This window comes from Galeopterus variegatus, unplaced genomic scaffold, assembly GCF_000696425.1.
Source record: "Galeopterus variegatus unplaced genomic scaffold, G_variegatus-3.0.2 Scaffold244, whole genome shotgun sequence".
Taxonomy (NCBI): domain Eukaryota; kingdom Metazoa; phylum Chordata; class Mammalia; order Dermoptera; family Cynocephalidae; genus Galeopterus; species Galeopterus variegatus.
Genome location: NW_007726355.1, coordinates 774563 through 795921, shown reverse-complemented (window position 1 = coordinate 795921; position 21359 = coordinate 774563). Strand labels below are relative to the sequence as shown.

General features: G+C 40.0%; 1 protein-coding gene across 6 annotated transcripts in view; it reads right to left on the bottom strand.

Moving 5' to 3' along the window:
- The window catches only part of EYA1 (EYA transcriptional coactivator and phosphatase 1), a 153351-nt gene that overhangs the window by 10166 nt on the left and 121826 nt on the right, over nucleotides 1-21359 (bottom strand). For 5 of the 6 annotated variants that reach the window (XM_008566476.1, XM_008566479.1, XM_008566480.1 and 2 more), the window contains 5 exons: nucleotides 6231-6289; nucleotides 5953-6113; nucleotides 4888-5002; nucleotides 4659-4780; nucleotides 1357-1457 (listed from right to left, as the gene is read on the bottom strand). In XM_008566476.1, the coding sequence (XP_008564698.1) occupies nucleotides 1357-1457; nucleotides 4659-4780; nucleotides 4888-5002; nucleotides 5953-6113; nucleotides 6231-6289 (558 nt within the window). The remainder of the gene's footprint in view (nucleotides 1-1356; nucleotides 1458-4658; nucleotides 4781-4887; nucleotides 5003-5952; nucleotides 6114-6230; nucleotides 6290-21359) is intronic. The other variant, XM_008566482.1, reaches the window with a different exon arrangement.

Below are 21359 nucleotides of genomic sequence, written 5' to 3'. Positions count from 1 at the left end.
AATCTCATAAAATATTTAATGATCTTCCATTCAAGAAACTATATTTATACAGTGCAACTTTGCCAAGATTTAGGGAGTTATAAAAAAAAATTTGAAGAGGGCTGGCCAGTTAGAGCATGGTGTTCTAACACCAAGATCAAATTGAAGACAGAGTCTCAGACAACAAACTAAGCAAAACAAAATCCCTATTTCTCTGAAGCTCACATTTTATTGCTGAAATAGGCACATACAAAAATAAACATCAATGGCTACTGTTTGCTGCACACTTTACATGTATCATGTTCTGTCTTACAGAAGTTAAATATCTTAACTAAATATAATGCTCATAACAGTCCAGTGAGTGAGGCACTATTACTATACCCACTTACAGACCAGGATAGAGAAACGGAAGGTTAAGTAACTTGTTCAAAGTCAAAGAACAAGGAAGCGGTAGAGCCATAATTCAGACCTAGGCTGTCTGGCTCAAGAATCCAAGGAATGAGAAAAGTTGCTACATGAACTGAATTTTGAAAAAATTGACACAAGGGCATTGAAGAAAAGATCATTCCAAGGAGAGGCAACAGCAAAGAAAAAGCACTGGGCAGGAGCAAAGGAAGGCAAACAGGAGAATGTGACTGCAGTGTGAGGTGCAGGAGGGAGGAAAGCCAGGAAAGCAGATGTAAGCAGACTGTAAAGACCCTGAGTGCCAGGCTAAGGAACGTGGCCCTCCCCTTTTAAAAATGCAAAGATACATACTGAGAAAGATTTGCTAAGAGAACTGACAATTCCACCTGCAGGGATTCAAAAGAATAAAATGATGTGCAATGGGCAAATTGTGATGTCAAGAGACTTACAGTCAGGTCTACTCCCTTCTCCCTTTCGAGTGCCCTGCAAGAGGCAGGTGCTGACCTCCTGACAATAAGAAGGCGTCATGTCCTCTAGGGCAGCAGACAATTCTCATCTTACAAGCCAGTTGGACCAAGTGGTAGAGGCTTTCTGAAATGATGTCTGCAAGGTTCTCAGGCTGTGTCCAGGCTCAGGTAACAAGGCTGCAAGCCCTGGCAATGTGTGCCATGGGTGCAGAAGGGGCATGCTGGCATGGGGAAGGCATGTGGATGGTGCCTACCCCACCAAGCTTCCCTCTCTGCTCCCAAAGTCTACATTCTACGAAGATCAACCCCCTGTGGCCCTTGAACTTGTGCACGACGCTGTTCAAACCAACCACTTCATATTTATTGAATTCTACTCTGCCCTTTACGGTTCTGCACACATACACTGTCTGTTTCAGACAATTGGAACTTAAGTGGCCCAGTTCTGAGAACGTTGAGAACTGAGAAAAGGTAAACGGCGCAGGAAGCACCGTCTGGGAAGGCTCACCTTTTTTGCTCCTTGTTCTTCTTCCACACCGTCTCCTATAACAACGTACACCACTTTCCTTCCAAACCTCTGAATTATCCTCTCAAAACAGCTTTCCTTTCCTAATGAACACAAATAAATGATAGAAAATGTAAGGTTCGGGTAACCCAGTACGGTGGTACATAAACTTTTTATATAAAATGCTTTCTTCACGCTTCTGCTTCAACTCTACCCACTTGTGCAACTAAGGCAAGAGTGTTTTTATGCCACTTGCGTAGCATGTGGAGCAGCACAATGAATTAAAAACTGTAAATTAATTAGCGATGTGGTGTCCTGTCTCTTGAAAATTGACAGTTTTAATCCTCTTTTCCCAAGGACTAATTTACTAAAGAGTAGGATTTAGTCAATTGCAGTTGAGCAACTGGGGGGAGAAGTATGGTTTTGCAGTAGTCATTTTTTTCCCCCTACGGGCTGAGATTAAACAAAGGTATGCAATTCTGGCAACATATTTTAACTTGATTGAAAAAACATTTTATAATATAGGCAAACTAAAAATAGTATCTGATCCAAAGACTATTGAGAATGATTTCAAAAAACAAAACTGGACTTGGTTTTGTTGTAGCAAGAAAAAGCAAACATTGGAATTGTTTTGTTATAGCAAGAAAAAGCAAACATTGGAATTAGTTTATCCCTTCATTTTCAGGTTGAATTAAAACCCTCTAAAGCCTAATGTGTTTACCAAAAACATTCTCATAAAACTCCTTCTGAAATGAATGTTGGGTAATTTGGGTTATAACAGAGAAATCATGCCCACCTTACCCGGGCATCTAATGTTCAGTAAAGCACCTTCCTAGAGGAAAAGTGGGATAAAGGTAACAGAATACCTTTATCTGTCTATTATCTTTTCCATGTCATGGCTTAGTCGGGGCTCCCGTGGCGACTACACTGTCAGCACATCCCTGCAGTTAATGCAAGCATTGTTTCTACTTAGAGAAGAAGCTGGTGTTCCAAGTCCTGGGCTGCCAAAAGGGTCATTTTAATAGACAATGGGACAGTTTACAGTTTTCAAATGTGAATGGCTGAGCGGGGACTGCACCTCTTTCAAATAAGGATCAGATATACACATGAACAAATTGCTTGTTTGCTTAAACAAATGTCTGCTTTATATTTGTATTTTGCACTGAAATCTCTAGTTTGCATCTGACAGAATGAAATAGAGCTAGCCTTATTCAAAGGATGCAATTTCAATGCTCTTTAGTTGCCCACTAAACTGTGAAATACTAAATCCCTTTAAGAAACAAATATAAAATAGTTTTTTTTTGAAACTTGAATTAACTTTATAACTTAGGACTCTTCTATAACGATGCAAAAAAGCCTGCCTAATAAAACACATGCAGCAAATAACCACAGTATATTTATTCTTATATTTAAATATGAAAACTTACTGAAATAGAATGCTTAAAGCTCTCACAGGAGTATTTCACTAATTTTTTTTTAAACGAAATATAGTTTTCACTGAAAAAATATGCAACCCAAAACTTACATGCCACAAAACTTTTATTTCTTCCTTACAGGGAAATGCTTACATGTTTTTGCAAAATTTCCTTCTCATGGAAAAAGAAAGGCAAACTCAATGCTATTTAAAGGTGAAGTTTTGGTGGACAAAAAAAAATTCTTGCCTATATACTATCTCCTATAGGTTTCATTATAAATTTGGGGTCATTTAGGAATTTTTCACAATAAAGATTAAGAAAATGAAGCTGACTTTCAGAAGTTAATTAGAAGTTGAAGTATTCACTTTGATGAATCCATTTTGTCTGAAAGAGCATCACAGCTCTGCTAAATGAAACAAGTCATCTCCTGTGACTTTGGAATTTTACCTACAATAAAAGTTTATGGGTTTTCTACCTTGATACCAACATACATTACCATTTGGTGGCAAAATTAACAATAACTACAAGAATTTCAATCTCTACTTTTCTTACTAAAAATATCATAGAAAAGTGAGATCCTACCACTGGTGTTGAGATCATTTTTACCACCATACATTTTTATTCTGTATCGAGAAAAGTAAAAGTCCAATATTTCAAACAAAATCCTCCTTTAAAAAATATTTAATGCTTACTGGATTGTTGTTATAATTTCCTACTATCTTACCATTTTTGACTTATTCAGGATTAAACTTCAGTGCATGTGACATGTAATATACTACTTGTACCTTTCCTCTGGGAAGCTAAGCTCTACCCCTCTGTACTGTGTGGTCCTCCACTCACAAGTCCCTAAGCAGAGAACACGTTTTAATTTCTCTGTTCTTTTGTTCTCACTAGCCCATCTACCTGGTAAACTCTTATTTGCCTTTCTATACCCAGCTCAAATGTCATTCCTCCCCTTTAGCTTTTACTGCCACTTGCCCCATCTCCTCCCAGGTGGGAGTACATGCTTCCCCAGCCATCTGCACATTCAGGCACTCAGCTGTAGGACCCCCGGGGATATGTAAACAAGTGTGGACCCTGGAACCAGAGATCCACAGCCTGACCCTTAGCTTTACTAGCTACTGACTTGAGCAATTTAAGTCTCTGAGCTTTAATTTCCTCATTTGTAAGATGTAAAGATTGACTTTAATGGGAAAAATGCTTAGTACAATTCTGGGCATCTAGTAGATCCCCGATAAATGCTCATTTAGATACTACTCTGTCATACTGGATTAGAGTTGTTTAGATGTCTGCTTCCCCTCAAGAACAAGAGCCAGTCTTTTTATCCCTACTTTTATTCTGTCTTGGTTTATATTCATAACTAGGCTTCATATTAATATTTTTCCTTCTTGTAAGGAGCTGAATATTTTTTTGGCTCCTCATAACAAAACTGAGAACTCAGTTTTTTAATACATATTGAATTAAAAGCAAAATTTTAAAAACCTTATTTTCAATAATAATAAAGCTGTTATTAGTTTTTTATTTGTACTTTTTAAAGTTCTATTTACTGTTTGTTTTGTTTTAGCTTATAAAATATTGTTGATGCCACGTAAAAGATTAAAGTAAAATAATAATCCAAAATTGATGCTAAATTACTATACCTAAAATATCCAGGGCTTATGTGAGCCAGTAATATAAAATTTTGTGACTTCAGCTATGTGGATTAGGCTGTATATTTCTCTTGATGTGTAAAGCCAATTTTGAAAATAAAATTGGTTAAATTATTCTTCTACTTTTCTGATCTATCTAGCATTCTGGAAAAAAAAAGTCTCATGTCTCATTTATTGCTTTTCATTTTTACTATCCTGACAGAAAAGGGTTAAAAGCATTGTTTAAAAAAAGGCAGCTCACCTATTTTAGTTGCACTGTAAATATTTTCTATGGGAAATACAATTCCTAATCCATATAGCAGGACTTTCGCCAACGCTGGGATGAGCTGAGTAGTTGTTACTAAAATATTCACACAGTTCGTCCTATGAGAACAGAAAGGGGGGAAAAAAGACTGTTGAAAAATAAATCTCCAAAATGAATGAGCACGAGCAGCGCCCATTTCCCCCAAAGGTCCCACAGAGAGCCTCACCGGGAGTGGATGAGAGAGAGCGCTTTCAGGGCCAGGGTCAGCCAGGAGTCGGTCAGAGCTTCAATCTCAGCCCTCAACTGCAGCCAGGCTTCCCTCTTAGCGGGACCAAGCAGACCTGAGGGTTTAAAGGCACACGATGAACTACTGCCTCACCATCGGGTCTCTTCAGCTATAAAGAATAAACATTTAATAGTACTACTAACACCACCCTAAGCTTGATAGGACACAAAGTGACTTTTCACATATTATCATTTAGTTGGCAAATATCATTTATTTTGTATTATAGGGAATATCTACTGATTTTGCATTCCTAGCATCCATTCTTCTGGTCATAGAAGTCATCTCTTCTTCTTGGGGGCGTACTCTCACTCTCCCCCGTTCCCCTAACCATGTAGTGCAGGCGGAGCTGACCCCACCTTCTGGCTCCCAGGGTTGGCATCTGACCTTGACTTGTCCAGCAGAAGTCAGTCTTGAAACTTTTGCTGAATCTGTTGGGAAAGTTCTCTCCCACTTCCTCCCTCCTCCCATAGAGGTGCTAAACTGGTAGGATATAAACCAGGATCTACTGGTGGTTGTTTTGCTACCTCTTGGAAGGGACTGACCCAGAATGATTCCTGCCTAGAGGAGACATTATTTGAGCACCTGGATATAGCCATGCTGAAAACTAGTATCACCCCTCAACTTCTCATTATTAAGACAATATATTCCCTTTTACGCTAAAGCCATTTTGAACCACAATCAAAAGATCCAAACTAACACAGGCATCTACCTGGTAGAAGGAGATTAACAACCCATCTCGTGATTTGGGCAAAGGCTGCTAATCCCACTTTGTTGGAAGGACAACTGAATGAAAGAGAGGTCTAGAAACGTGCCCCAAGTCACACACACTACTAAGTAAGGGAACCAGGGCAGGTGGCTCTAGTCTAGTATTTCTGTCACTAAATCACAGCAGAATAATCACCAGATGAAACTGCCCAAATCTGTGTGACGTAAAGTGTGTGGTACTTTTGGAATTTTATCGAGACTGCCTTAACCACCCCACTGAGATCCTGGTGAGTCACTTGCCTCCAACATTATTTTTGTAGGTGTTGTAGATCTCTTTGACTCGTCTGTAGCGGAAGGCCAGCTTTCTCATCCAGTCCACGCCGCCTCGTACTCCAGTTGCCAAGCATAAATTAGCACTGGTTGCTGCAGCAGGAAAGCCATCTGTTCCAAAGTTATACGTGCTATTTAGATGCAAGAAAAGCCCAAAGTTAACCGAAGAGCAAGTTCATCTTAATTAGCTGAGCGATTAAACTATAAAAGGGAGCAGATCATTTCACATTTCAGTGTGAAATGCTTACCTTAGATCTTGTCCATTATCATCTGAAGAAACATCGTCTATATGAACTTGGTCACATTCCTACAATGCAATCAAAATGATACATATCAATTTTTTAAAAAAGCATCTTTAAAAAAAAACCCACACAGCTATTAAAAACAAACAAAACACCTTAACTGGACTTTTTCAACTATGTCAATCAGTAGGTGGCAGTCTTGTTAAATTGACATTTTTAGCTACTTAGGGTCCTCTTGTACTATTAGAAACAAGCAATGTCACTGACGACTACTGTTGCATAGCTTCAGAAAACACATTTTTGTGTTTAGAAAGGAAAGTGATTGAAAACAATTAGCATATGTGTTCCATAAACCTCAGGTACCTTAAGACATCATGCTGCTCAAAGCCGATTCAGTCAGTGCCTAAGCATAACTGAAACCAGACATTTTGGTAAATGTAACATGCTAGAAAAATTAAACCTGATGCTAACTGCCAATGAAATTATGACCTCTGATTGCTGCTGAGCCACACACCAACACAGCCTGAGGCCAGTGTGCTGAGGAGTCCAGACGAAAAATCTGTTACTGGTTTACCATTTATTTGAGAGATGTTTTATTCTGTGTGTGTGTGTGTGTGTGTGTGCACGCACGTGCGTATGCACACAGGATAAAAAAAGGCACAGGAGACTTCAAAACCTAAATAAAACAATCAACCCATGTGGTTATTTTTTCTGTTTTTCCTTTTTCCTGTTAGTTTGCACTGTTTTACTATTATTACATATATGTTTTAAATATTGGCTTTATGAGTTTATGACAGCATAGTGTTACTTTTAACAGATCTGATTTTTAAATCCCCAATGATGTGTAAACTGTTGAGAATAGGAGGCCACAATTGGGAGCTAATGCTCTAGTGCACTGAGTTGATGTTTCTGCACCTGTTTGCATAGGAGCAAACATACATCTTACTGCTGTGTCCTTGCCCCCAGCCTAGCTGTGGGAAGGGCAGGCACCCCATAAACATTTGTTAGATGCATGAAAGCATGCTAATCTGGGGGTATACAAGGTCTCTGTCCAGAAACACACACTTGGCATGCTTTCATATTTCATTTATGTTCCCTTCTGCAGTCAGGCTCCAAATACTCCAGAGGATTTTACTATTCCTATTTCCATTAAAGTTTTAGTTAAAAATATTATTAGAAGAAATTTCCAGGCACACATCCTGTATTTTAAAAGGTTCTTCTGACTAAGGCTCTGGTCATGTTTCAGATACAGTTAATTTTATAAAATCTAGCCTATCTCTACAGCACTTAGCATTCAACTTTGTAACAAAGATGACATATGTAAAGCACCACAGTAATAAAAGGTGTATTTTTATGTTGCCGGTTCCTTCTGAACAAATTCTTTTCTCTCCATGGATTTGTGAGGAAGGGAGCAGGAGATAGAAGTGGAAAGAAACTCAAACCAGCTGTTCCTTAACAGAATTAAAATAGTGACCCTCCAACCTCTTCTCGAAAGCATCTATTTTCCAGGCAGCCCTCTCCCAGCAAGCAGCAAGTTCCAAAGAGGAAAAGACTTTGACCTTGTAACCCTCCCCTGCTCTCCTGAGGTCTATAACCTCAGATAAGAAAAAAGGAAAAGCAAGCCGAGGAGCCCTCACATGCTGACTGTGAATTTAACATTTTAAAAACAGGTCATTCTTGGAAAACATAGTTGGGAACTTCTCAAGAGTTATTAATTTAATCTTATTTGAGAAGAAGAATGATAGCTGTTTGTGTTTACAACAACATACCTATTCTAGGTTTAAAGAGTTACCAAATCATTGAGTGAAAATTTCTGGTATTTATCTAACCAGAAATGCAATTTTTTATGTTGTTGGTAAACTACATTTTTAGATTGTGTGGTTAGCATACCAAAAAAACACAAATGGCCCTAAGTGCCATGATGGAGAAATTTTCTCTTGGGAGAATGAACAGAAAGGAGGAGGAAGTTGAGGAACTAGAAGAGGAAAAGATATGTTACAAAGAATTTAATTCAAAGAATCAAAGCTGACCTAGAATTCCCTGGTTAACTTTAAGGGTGGAAGGGTTCTAGGGAAAAGGAGGGCCTTAAGATGCTTTTCTTAAGCTAATTTACTTGTAAACGTCCATTAGAACAGAGAAGTCAGCTGTTTCCTGGAGACTGTTAACGACTCCACCGCTGCTACTGGTCTTGCACATCCCGCCTTGCCTTTCTCCCGCTAGCTTTATTTAAAACTGTTCTTCCCAAGCCCTGGCCCTCATCTGAAGCCTTGTTCAGTTATCTGGGTTAGCTCTAATTAAGTGTCAACAGCTTCAAGCTTTTCCCTGTAGATAGCAAACTCACTTCACAGTGACTTGATTAAAGCAAAGTCTGATGTAATGGCAATAAGGAAATCTTCGTTCTCTATCAGGAGTATTTTTCTGTAATGATTTTAAAAAAAAGAGATACGAAAATCAAAAACTTTTTTTAAGGGGCCTAATTAGCACCTTCAGGAATGAAATCATTAAAATGTCTATGTAAAATGTGTTTAAGGAATAGTTCCTCATTTCACTTCATGAACAATAGAAAATACTTCTGCACGAACTTCAAATATAAGTCATATAAGTCTTTGTATGAGCTTACAAATAATTGTACAAACGCCTTGGGAAGTATGTGTTTTTAAACATTTTCAAATATTTTAATGAGCAATTATCATATTACTATCTTGATGCTTACCTATTAAAAACTTTAATTCCAAAAAAGAACGGAGACGATGAAGCCATGGCAGTACCTCGCAGCAGAGCTGTGCAACGTGCTAACTTGCACTTGGTGTATTGGCTCCCACATGAGGAGCTGTGGTTACCTTCACTCGGCTCTCCTGAAACGCATCTCCTCCTGGGGATGAACTTTGCTCCTCCCATTTTTCAGAAGCCATCTAGCCTTTTGTCTGTCTCCTTAAGAACCTAATTTTAGGTTTTCATTGTTTCCTTCTGGGCTTGGTTGTTCTTTAGTTCCCAAATTTGTTTTAAACTCAGAAAATTAGATAACCGAGGGAGGGAGCAGGGGCCTGATTTAGGAGCCCACGGCTTTCAGCGGAAGGGGCTCTGGACCCACTGAAAAGACAGCAGTGCCAAAGTTTAAAGCCCCACTGAAAGAATCAGACGCTGAAGACAGAAATGGAAGCTTAATGTACTTCTAGGTGCTGAAATATGAGGGTAAATGGAATTAAAAGATAATATGAATCTTTCCATGAACTTTCTGAAGTACTCTTTTATATTCCAAAAAACCCTAATTTGGTGCTTAATCCACAGAGTACAGAACATATAGAATTCCATGGAAAAATAAGTTTTTTTTTTTCCAAAAACAGACTGAATATGCTGAAAATGTACTTTTGAAATAAACTTCTGAAAAGCATGTGACAGGGTTTTAAGGAAGTGAAATCATTACTGAATCCAAGTCTTAGGACGGCATTTGCATTTCTGAGGCTGCCAATTCAGCATATTTTATGCATTAATCTGCAGTGGTAGGGCTTGAGTTGTCCAAGGGACCCTCCCTTCCGCCCCCCATGTTTGGGTGTCTGGCCTGGGCCTCACTGGGGGGCAGAGGTAGTGATTCCAAGGACTCCTCACAGATTATGACCCACACTCATTGTGGGTGTGGCTAATGGGTGCCTTACCTTAGAAAGGTGGTCATTTATTCATGTGTTGGATTATCTATTAAGTATTCTAGGTACTGGTCTAGATGCTAAAGCATCTTGCCACAACAGACAAAAATCCTTACTGCCTTGGAACTACCATTCTAGTGGGAGAAAGACACAAACAAGAAAATACACAAGATATACAGTACGTCAGACAGCCCTAAGTGCTAAGGAGAAAAAATAAAGCTGGGTGGGCAAGATGTGCTGCTGAGTGGGTCTCTGGGGAAAGAGACTTCTGAGCAAAGGGAAGAGCAAGTTCCAAGGTCCTGTGGCAGGAGATCCCTGGTGTGGTGAGGCCAGAGGAGGGGGGAAAGGACAGGGGAGGATTTTCCTGAGCTTTCAGGTCACAGCAAGGATGGGTCTTGTGGACAAGATGGGCCTGGGAAGCAGTGGACAAGTTGTCAGTCCCTGCCCTCACAGCACTTATAGTTTAGCAGGAAAGAGAAAAGTTAATTAACTACACATGTGATGATTAATTACACAATTATGGTAAATGCTGAAGAACCTCCCTGGGATCCTAGTGAACATCCTCCTGCTGAATGGCTGAATTCTTTTTAATCCAAGAAGGTTGCAGAGGTTTGAACTGAAATTTTGCTACATCAAGGAGAGACAACGTGGCCCATTGTTTATCCTGATTGCTGTTGTGACTGAACCAATCAAATAAACAGATAAACAGTGGTCTGCTAGAAAGAGTTCATAACCACTGAGCTGTGGTGACAGACAAAGAAGAGCTTTTGGTCCCAGACTGTCCATGCAGGACCTCTGCCTTCCAATGGTCAGGGGTGTCCCGACCTGCGGGATATTCAACGCAGACCCTGGAGGGGGTAGTGGGAATGGGATGGAACAAGAGACACGAGAAATTGAGACAAGACAGTATTCTGATCAAGTCTTGTTTATTAGCTAGAAGGTCACAGTTTATATAGACAGCAGGAGGGAATCAGCAGATAATTAAGTATGAAGATGGTTTACTGAGAAAACTGCAGGGCGGGTTGTTCTGGTAAATGGAAAATTCTTGTTATCTATGGCAAGTTGCAAAGTTACCTACACCTATAGTGCACAGGAGGGGGAGGGACGGAAGATAACAGCAAACAAGGCTCTGAGGCCTCGAGGCAATAGCTGGGCGGGCTCTTTGGCTCCGGACAGGCAGGCAGGCTCTTAGGCAACAGCCGGGCTCTATGGCTCCGGACAAGGGGGTGGGGGAAGGTGGCACTTACTGGGAGAGTCCTCATTGTCTAGGAAATTGCCTGAATTTAGACATGCAAACGAACTCTGTGGACCTCGTGAGCAGGCCCCAGAAAGGCGGGAGAGAAGACTTGGGAAGCCCTTGTTTCTCTTCCAGATCAGAGATGTGAGAATTGGTATGGGGGCTGGAAAGGAATGAAGATGTGGGAAGAGTTATTTTTTGTTAATGGCTTCCCAAAGGGATGTTAAAATCAGGAACATTTTTTTTTTTTTTAAAGATGATTGGTAAGGGGATCTGAGCCCTTGACTTGGTGTTATCAACACAACACTCTACCAAGTGAGCCACGGGCCAGTCCAAAATCAGGAACATTTTTGCATAAGGGCTCTGTCACAAGTCAATAGTGGAGGAAAACATCATTATAATTAATGTTTTTATTTAGCCAATTCCCACATATATATCCACACAGCACAACTAAACCTTACAAAGAATCAGGGCCAGTGCCAGGCAAAGTTATGATTATCCTTCACCAGGAAAATGTTACAATTAATTACAAAATCTAGAGATCCTAAAGCATCCGGCCCACTGTTCCCATCCTGAGGTTGGTCCCTCCCTTTTCAGAAGTCTTCAAGCACAGTGACTCACCGCCCCTTGGTACTGATTGCCAGCGTGTCCTGCACTGACGCTTTGTACCTGCAGAGTATATCTGTCCTTTCCTGAAGCCATGGCGGATGGTGCAGAAAGAGCCACACTGCACACTTTCCTGTGGAGTTCCTACAGAGGCGGCCCACGCTTCCTCCCACTCACACAGACTCCTGTGTCTTGTTGAGGTGAATTTATGGTGAAAACACAGTAGTATTTAATGTTACGATCCATTTTATAGATACAAAAAAGTGAAGACTCAGAAAAGTTAAATAATGCAAGGTAAGTGTTTAGACCCTATGTCTAAGACCCTCAATTCATATTGCCTTCCCAGGCTCCCTCAATTCCACACACTACAGACGGCTGCCCTGTCCATATGGTGGCTGTCCATATAGGGGCCATGATCTAGGTCCCTGGCAGCTTGTCAGTAGTTTTGAGCTCAGGGGACTCCAGCTCGGAAGTGCACTTGTGCCTTTGCCCACTCCTACCTGTGCCCAGAGTTTGTGAGCGCGTCCCTTCTCCCAGCCTGCAGCTTGGATGTGAGTTCTCCATGCTCCAGAACCAGCCCCAACCCTTCATGTCATCACCAGGCTTTCAATGACAGGCACTTTAGAGGGAAATCATCCTGGAAGGAGAGCCATGTGGGAATCGGGTCTTTGCCAGGTTGGAGGGTAGAGAGCACAATTGTGGGTGGCAAGAGCATAGGTTTTAGCATGTTACACTGACACAACGTGGCCTATATAGGAGGTTTGAGGCCCAGGAAAGCCAACTGGGCCACAGTCACAGCAGGGGATGTTGGATGAGGGCAGATGGCAGCGGTGAGAGGCGCAAGGTACCAGCTGCACCTTCATTCTAACCTAACAGGTTCGTGCAGTCATCTTCCAGATAAATACCACAAACCAAACGACCAAAGTTTACCTTCGCCTGGCTTCCCTTTATGTGACACAGCCTGTGCTTCATAGAGGAGTAAAATAAATAAAATTAGCAAGCTTCGGTTACTACTGGCCCTCAGCTCACAGATGTCTAAGCATTCACGGAGCTGGATAATAAAATGCTCACATGGATGGTTGGGGAAAACTGCCAACACTTGGAGCCGTGGAATAGCAGCTCTGGTGGAGGGAGCAGGCAGAAAGCCATGTGGGGTACAATGTCACAGCCATGTGGCAAATGTGCATTTGCTTTGAGAACTCTGGTTGCACTGTTTTTTTGCCTTTTTGGTTCCTTCTGTCATTATTCTTGGCATCACCACTCAAGCTGACCTTTTTCTGATCCATCATCATCTCTGGCCTTCTAGGGCTGGGCCACAGACATGTTCTTTTGGACCAAGCCCTGGGAATAATTCAGATTTTGTACAGGGGCTCATATGCAAAATATTAAGTTATGGCAGAATTTTTCTGCAAATATTTATTCTGCTTTGATACTGTAGTGGTTGTACTTTCCCCCAAGCCTTTCACTTGTACCATAATTATGTAAAAATACACCATGCAATTCAAGCTAGTTTAGGAAAATTAATAAAAAGAATTAAGACAGTTATAATGGGTCTTATTAACAGTGCCAAGTCGAGTGACGTCACAGCCAGCACGGTGATGCCCGGTACCTCTGAACATGAAACTAGAAACATAAACTCAGAGTAAACCTGAAGTCTTTGAATAAACAGAGTCTGTAGGAAGACTTGGGGTGGTTTGCATGTTATGAAAGGGGACAATATGAAACAGTTAGGAACACGTCTTTGAAGAAGTTACACAAGCCCGCATTCTGCTGACTGAGGTTATATTTGCTCCATGCTCCAAATTTACCAGGAGAAAACCAACACCATATTGCCAATGAATTGTTTCAATATCTTCCTTACAAAGAAAAAATGGGAGGAAAAAAGAGTCACTAGAAAAAGAGCTATTTTCATTGTGACTTCACATCAGCCTGCCTATTGAGACCAGCTGGAGTTGGCCAAGGCAGAGGAAATGATCGCTGGTTTCTTTGTTCCCGCCTATCTGTCATTAAGTAATTACGTCCCTGGCTCTGACCTCCCAGTTGAACAATATAGATACTTACTCGATACCTTTGACATCTACAAGTTACTAAAAAGAAGCATTCCCTTTATTTCTAAACATGAAAATGTTTATACATAGTACAGGGGTACTTTCAGTACTTTAGAGACAAACTCACATGAATTATCTGAAAGCTTAATTTTGACAATGATCAGCAGTACTTAAGAAATAAAGAAAAAAGACACATCCCCCTGTGGAGCTACCTGTACTGTCCTCTCTTTTTCATAGAAAATCTAAATTGTACCATGGCCTCACAGGGTGACCAGTGTTTGAGACACAGAGGTTTTAAGGGTGTGGTTTTGATACTGGCTTTTGGAAATAACTCCTGACACCCCAGGTATTTCGACAACTTCTTTGGAAAAATAAGGTAAAATGGGACATCCCTAGAGCTTCTCTGTGACTCAGAAGTTGGGGGGGTGGGTGTTGGTCAAGGCACAAGCCAATTGATGGGAAAGAGCTGAAGAATCCTGTTTCTAACTAACTGATAATTTGACTTAGTATGTCAGGTCCAGCCTCCGTGGTTAAGAAATTCTGTCCATGAGTTAGTAAATTTGCAGAAACCAGGTTTTTACTTGCATTTTTTTCTCTGTAAAAAGGAGATACCCCAATCGATGTGCTGTGTATTTATACTTACTGATGTGGGATAACATGATTCCAATGTGCTTGCTAAAGGTCTGTCCAGGCCCTCACTGCACCTTCAAATAGACATCAGGAGAGCCAAAGGGCTGCCGGGCGCCCTGCTGCCCGCCGCTCACTCCACAGAGACGGGAGGCGTGCAGCTCGCAGCGTCTCCACCCTGGCACTCGCTGGCAGGACCTGTCTTCTCCATCTGGGGTGCACTTGGTGGCCTTCAGGTTTCCCTTGCCTTCCAACCACGGAAGAAAAGGGTGCAGACCACCTGTGGCTAAGGTGCAGGCAATGAACAGAGGCAATGAACAAAGGGAGTCTGGAAATTGGCCTCATTCTTTTTGATGACTTGGGGAAGTGCAAGTTAAGGAATTAAAACGCCCCTGGACAAACGTATCTTTAAATTCTCACTCCAAATGGTCCACGCAGTGGAGCATTGGCACCAACGCATATTTTCCGTCAGTATCTAAATATCTGTATCTGTTTTGATAGGAATAGGATGACACAACCATGCAAGCCCACGGGAAAAGAAAACAATTTCAAATCCCAGAAACTGAAGAGGAATTTCAACATATATTTTTGAGAGTTGGTAATAAAATGCAAGTTGTGGAGACACACAGTGCTTTTAATTATTGTTTCTCACTTGCAAAAATTGTTGTAATATATTTAATGTTACAATATCCTTTAGGGACTATCTACACAAGAGAGATATTTCACTAAAATTACATTTGCTAGGAGACTTAGGTGCTCATATTAGAAGGCCAGGATTTGAATTACGGCAGTTTCAACAAAGGTAAGATATTAGCTATTTCTATCTGATTCTGTTTATATTCATACTGATATTCATAAAATACTTAGAAAATAAAGTCTATACTCAAAGTGCCTGTAGATGGTCTGTTTCGGTAAAAGATAAACTGAAATGCTTAAGCTATGTTCTGGTATATATACGAAATTACAGTAAATATTTAAGACTATTTAGCAAAAGTTTCCAGCTCCCAAACTCCTTATTATCAAAAGCCAAAAAATGAATAAAAAGATGTTTTTTAAAATTTTAATATTTTCTTTTAAAATGTGCCAAATAAAAAAAGAGACATCATTATAATATTACCTTAGCATGTAGCTCACAGAATCCCCAAGGAATCACAAGAAGATAGTTTCTTCTTAGCAAGCACAGTGTTAATAAATATGATATATCAGTTTCACTCTGCTTGGAGTTCCTTCTTTCTCACCATGAATACTTTCTTTACCACATGATTATATTAAATATATTTGTCTTTATTCGCAGTCTCAACTTTAGGGTGAGGAAAAGAAAGTCTCACTTAATGAAAGCCAGAAAGAATTGAAAATAAACTTTTAAAACAAAACAGGCTTATTTAAAATTGTTCAACAGTATGTCTCTAAAAATAATGAATTAATCTAATTGAGAATTATGGCATATATTATATGTGATCTAATGATATTATTACTTGTAATTTTCTATACATTTTTTTTTTCCTTTTTGTCTTTTTTTTTTTGTGACCGGTAACGGGATCGCAACCCTCGGTGTCGTGCCCGCACCGCACTCAACCAGTGAGCGGACCAGTCTCTATATGGGATCCGAACCCTCGGCGGGAGCGCCGCTGTGCTCCCAAGCGCCGCACTCTACCGAGTGCGCCACCGGCCGGCCCAATTTTCTATTCTTTTTAAAAGGTTAAGTATAAATGAATACTTAATGTTTAGCACTGAAGATCTATCTTTTATTATTATGTTTGGTTCAATAGCATAAGGTATTTCAATGCATTCTATGCCCCTAGAACTGATACTGTACACAAAAGCTCATGCCCAAATACATAGATTCATTTATGGTTCAGTTAACATAAGAGGATGTGGCATTTTACAAATCTGTGTAGGAACCAGTGAAAATGTTGCAAATCTTCAGAAACAACACATGGCAATGCAGTGTTTAATAATATGTCAAATCACATTATATGATTTTATTATTAAAGTATTATACATATTTTAAATTGTACCATGTAATTTAAAGTATGACAATAAAAGACTAAAGGCTGAATTAATGTACAAAATAATTATTATTCAGAACATTATAAAAAGGAAAACTCAGCACACATCTAATATAAATATTCTTTTGAATGTCAACTCAGAACAACTCGTAAGAATAAGCCTTTCATTTACTGCTGAATGAACTTCTCAATTTTCAATGGGTTTGCTCATCATTTTTGCAAACACAATTTGTCATTGGCCACAGTGTTCTTTGTAACTCGTTTCCTTTCTTTTAGATCTATTATTCCTGCTGCGAGTTTGTACTAAAGAAGAATTTTTCATAGTGACACCAACTCTAGGCTTGCTGCGAATAATCACATTCTCATAAAAATCATTCTTTTTATTTCAAACTTGCTGCCAGAAGCATAGAAAAATATCCAAACCAGGATACCTTTTTTCCTTTTCTGTAACCACTTTCTTTTAATCCTCACTGCCATTTGAAGAAAAGGAATCACAAACCAATTTATTTTCACAGCATTTCACTAGAAGTTTTAATTTACACAAAAATATTTCTAGTTTGCTTATATGTAAAACAATGAACTGTAAGCTGTAACATTAAGGAAGTTTTAAGGAAGTTTTTTTTAATCCCCCTGGAGCAATTTTTCACTCTTTCTAAAATTACTTGCAGAAATATAAGTTCCAGTTTATCACCATTCCACGTCTAAAGATTCATCTTTCTTTAACTGCAAACCAAATGTCAATACAATTTTTAAAGAAATATTTTTATGTAATTGACTTTTTCACGTATCTTTTTTTGGTGGGGGTGTGGGTGGGTTGAAGGCTTGAAAGTTTAAGAGGGACCAACTTATCAACTTTACTTATACAGCCAGATAATTTTATAATAGGAAGAAATACTGACTTTTGTGTAAAAGAATATGTAGAATGCATCAAGCACAATAATATCCTTAGTTAATTAATAAATAAAAATTTTCCAAGCCAATTTTCTATGCCATGTAATTATGACTGACTCAAGAAAGAAAAATATGCAGAACCGGACGTAGGCACTTAAAAAAAAAAAAAGGTCCCTGTGACCTGCAGGAAGGGTTCCGTCATCACCTCCCCTCCATGTCAGCCCCTCCAAGGGGAGGTGAGGACCTATGAGAAGCACTTTCTTCCTCAAAAGGTCCTCTCTTCTTTTCCAAGTATCAGTGGGTCTGAAATTCCTCCACACAAAACCATCCCTTCTGAATCTTCTTTTATAAGACAAAACTTCGGGTAAGGGTAAGTTACTTAAGTTCCACTACCCTGGTGTGAACTGTCCTATTCAGATAAATCCCTCCCAGCATGGGGAGCCCTGGTGTGCCTCAAATCTTTGGGTGTTAACAGGGAAAATGGAGTTGGCTGCCTGAAAGGAAAACTGAGGGAAAATTTTGTCCATACTCCTATTCTCATTCCCTATAAAACCACCCTCTTCTTAAGAATTAAACATATAGAGCTATAAATAATCATGCATTGGTTGTTTATATGTTGTTCAGGAAAATGCCATATTATGTAACATTAATATACCATGAATATTACATATGTCAGATATGTATCAACTGTGGCATTATCACTAGAAAATATACAGGACACATGTTCTGTATTCTTCCATTCATTTTGTCATGCCTTCAATTAATAATGACTGAACCCCTATTTATTTTCCAGGCACCAAGCATACAAGAATTAAAAACATGCAGATCTTGCCATTAAGGCTTTATAATGGGGAGGGGCTGAAGAGAAAGGTTGTAGTGACTGTCACTTTGATTTTCTCTCAGAGAAGGTACTAGAATTCTTGCAAAGCCCTTCTCCTGTCCTGTGCAGCACTGTCAGGTACATTTTTCTGAAAGCAGGTTTTGCTCTACCAGGGAATACAACTTCCAACATGGATTACAAGCTTCTTGGGGGACGGGGGACTGGGGGAGGCAGGTAATGCATTTCATTTTTGTTTCTGTCTCCCTCAACAGATGCATTGCAAAAACTGAATTGTTAACACTTAACATATTCCAATGCAACTGAGTGTCCAGGGGCTGCTACAATGAGCCTAACCTTACCAACGCCGCCTACTCCTGACATCCCACCGGTAACAGCCTGCTCCCTCCAGGCTGAACGCAGTCGGCTTGGCCTCCACTCCCTGCCCTTGCCAGACAACAGCTGTGTCTACTCTTGCTGGAATGTCCTCTCTCTCCTTTCCCTCTCTTCCAGGCAGTGCTCCTGGGTTAAGTTTTTATTGGTTTCTTTGCTTTCTCCATCTCTGATGTGCTCTCTGTAACCCACTGTCTGAATAACAGCGGCCGCCCTCTGACGCGGCAGGCGCTGCACCCTACATGTTCCTTCCATCCTCCCTCAAACTCTGCACGAGATGGATCAGAGCAAATAAAAATGTATACAGGCCACTTCTGTGTGCCCTAGTAGGTAATAAACTCTTTGAATGAACAGACTCTCTTTTATGTATCTTTTCCTCCCTAGAACACTGGACCAAGCACATAGATGTCACTGAACGAAATGTTCCAGATTATCTGATCGTCAGAATTTAGTTATGAAAAAATAGATCACCCAACCAGAAGTTAGTTGATAATTTTATTGCATTTTGTCACTGAAGTGTTACAAAGTCAGTAGTTTTGTACCAATAAATGCATTAATTTGTCTGATTAGAAAATGATACATACTCATGTAGAAAATGCATGCAGTAGTGAAAAATACGTAAAAGAAATCAAGTCCAGTTCCATCCCTCGGATGTAACTGCTGTTAATCTGCTTCTTGTCCCTTCTGCCTCTATTCCCTCCATTATCCGAAGTTGCTATCTTCTTCCCAGAGCTTACATTCCAGCAGGCGATGCACGCAAAAACGCGGGTAAAACCAGGTACGTGGTTTGTTGCTACTTCCTGCTCCACTCAACCATAGGTAACAAGGACCTTTTTATATCAATTAATCACCTGCACTATCTTTCAAATTGCTGTATAATATTCCATTTTTTGTGCATATTTCATGTTTCTTTTAGTCAAGTAATGGATGATGGTTTCCAATATTTTCTTGGGCTGTTAACTTTAGTAGGGCAGCAACTGTGTTCCTTCTTTTTACAATTCTATTTTAAGCACTGAAAATAATGCTTGGCATATAGTTGTTGTGCTATAAATGCTTATTAACTGAATGACCACTGTAATGAACATGCTTGGACAGATTTATGACATTCATCTATCTCCCTAGCCTCCATTTCGTGTATTTTCCTTAACTAACATTTTTAATTGCTCAGATGTCCTAGTCTTGTTCATTATATACCTTCTGCTTAGGACACTTCTCTGTAAAGCCCCCCCATTCACCTTTGCTGGTTCCCGTTAGTCCGTCAGTGGCGGTTCGATGTCACCCTCCCCCTTCTGAGCGCTCCCACGGGTCTCTGAGCATTTTCTCCTGCTTTACTTCTCCACATCCCCTGCCTCCAGCCTGAACAGATTGCAAACTCCTTGAAAACCGAAATATCTGCATCTTGTTTACCATTATCTCTAAAAGCAGTTTTACAGAACCCGTTTGTTTCATATCTCAACTTAAAGTTTTAAGTTTTCCCTTGGATTTTGGAATAGCCCTTTTTGTCAATTTCCATGAGGTCTTGGCGGATTATGAGGCGTTTTGAATAGGTATGTGAGTGTAAGTATAAATTACTCATTTTTGTCATTTAAAGTTTAAATTGTTTTCCTTATATTTTAAAATAAATGTTTTAGTTACTACATTAAAAAGAAAAAATATTCTAATTTCACTACACCTCTACATGTTCTTATTACATACATGCTAATCACTGTCTTTCAACTGTTAGTTTTACAAGCTACTTATTTTTCTGCTTGATAGAAACCTCCTATCTCTAAGCCCAGCAGTATTGCATTAATATGTGTTTAAAACAAACAATTCCCATTAATCGAAAAAGATAATTTGGATTCCCTCTTTCTGACAAAATGCCAGTCCCAGATGATAACTCTTAGTCATTTATTTCTGAAGAGGCAAAAATGTTTACAAAATAATGTTGATCAAAAGCAACAACCTCTCCCCATGCCTCAACCCTCCACCTGCCTTTCAAAGGAGTAGCACACAATTAGCAGCGAGAAGAATCCACGATTTAGAAAGGCTTTCCTCAGCAATGCTGTTAGAATACTGAACTGAGCCCAGATAGAGGCTCCATTGTAACTGCACTGAAACGGGAGAAGCCTCCAGAGACTGCAACTTAAACACATTTTGGGGAAGTTGAAGTTAGAGGCCTTCTCTTGCCTATTCATTCTATTAAAAAAAAAAAAAAAAAGGAAGGGCACCTTGAATTCCTTTCCCTACTAAGCAAATTTCCTATGAAGGTAACCGAGTAAAATCTGGCCTTAAAGTAATGACTCTCTCCCAGATGAAGATTAGCAAGCACCTGTCAAAATCAAAGATCTAAACTAAAAAGCCTGTCATGGTCAGTCATTGCCTGACACCGACAGGTCAATTTCGCAGGATTTGAAAATAAACAGCAGCCCAGCGCACTGCGTGGAAGCTGAGGTGGCCCTTCTACTCAACAAGAAGGGAAGGCACTGGGCCAGCCCAGGGGTTCTAGATCCCATGTCTCCTAACTGCACAACATCCCTGTCACCTTCTCTGGAGCCTGTTAGGGTTGCGGGGGTGAAGGTCACACATTACTAGAAGCCAGGAGAGAACCAGGTCTCTCCATCTCTGAGGCGTTCCCCCCGGCCCCCAGCACACCACTTGCTGGCTGCTCCATCCACAGAACGAAGAGACCGTGCAAAGCTCAGCTACTTAGATGACCACTTTTGCCTTACATAAGTCACTTAATGTTCTGAGTCAGGAACTTTCAATGTACATTTAGTTTGTGTTTCCATGTTAAAATTTCAGAATGGGACCCTGCTCTGAGATAACTTTTCTTTTTCACTCAATTCATTCTTCCTGGGAAATCTTAACTGATTCATGGGTGATG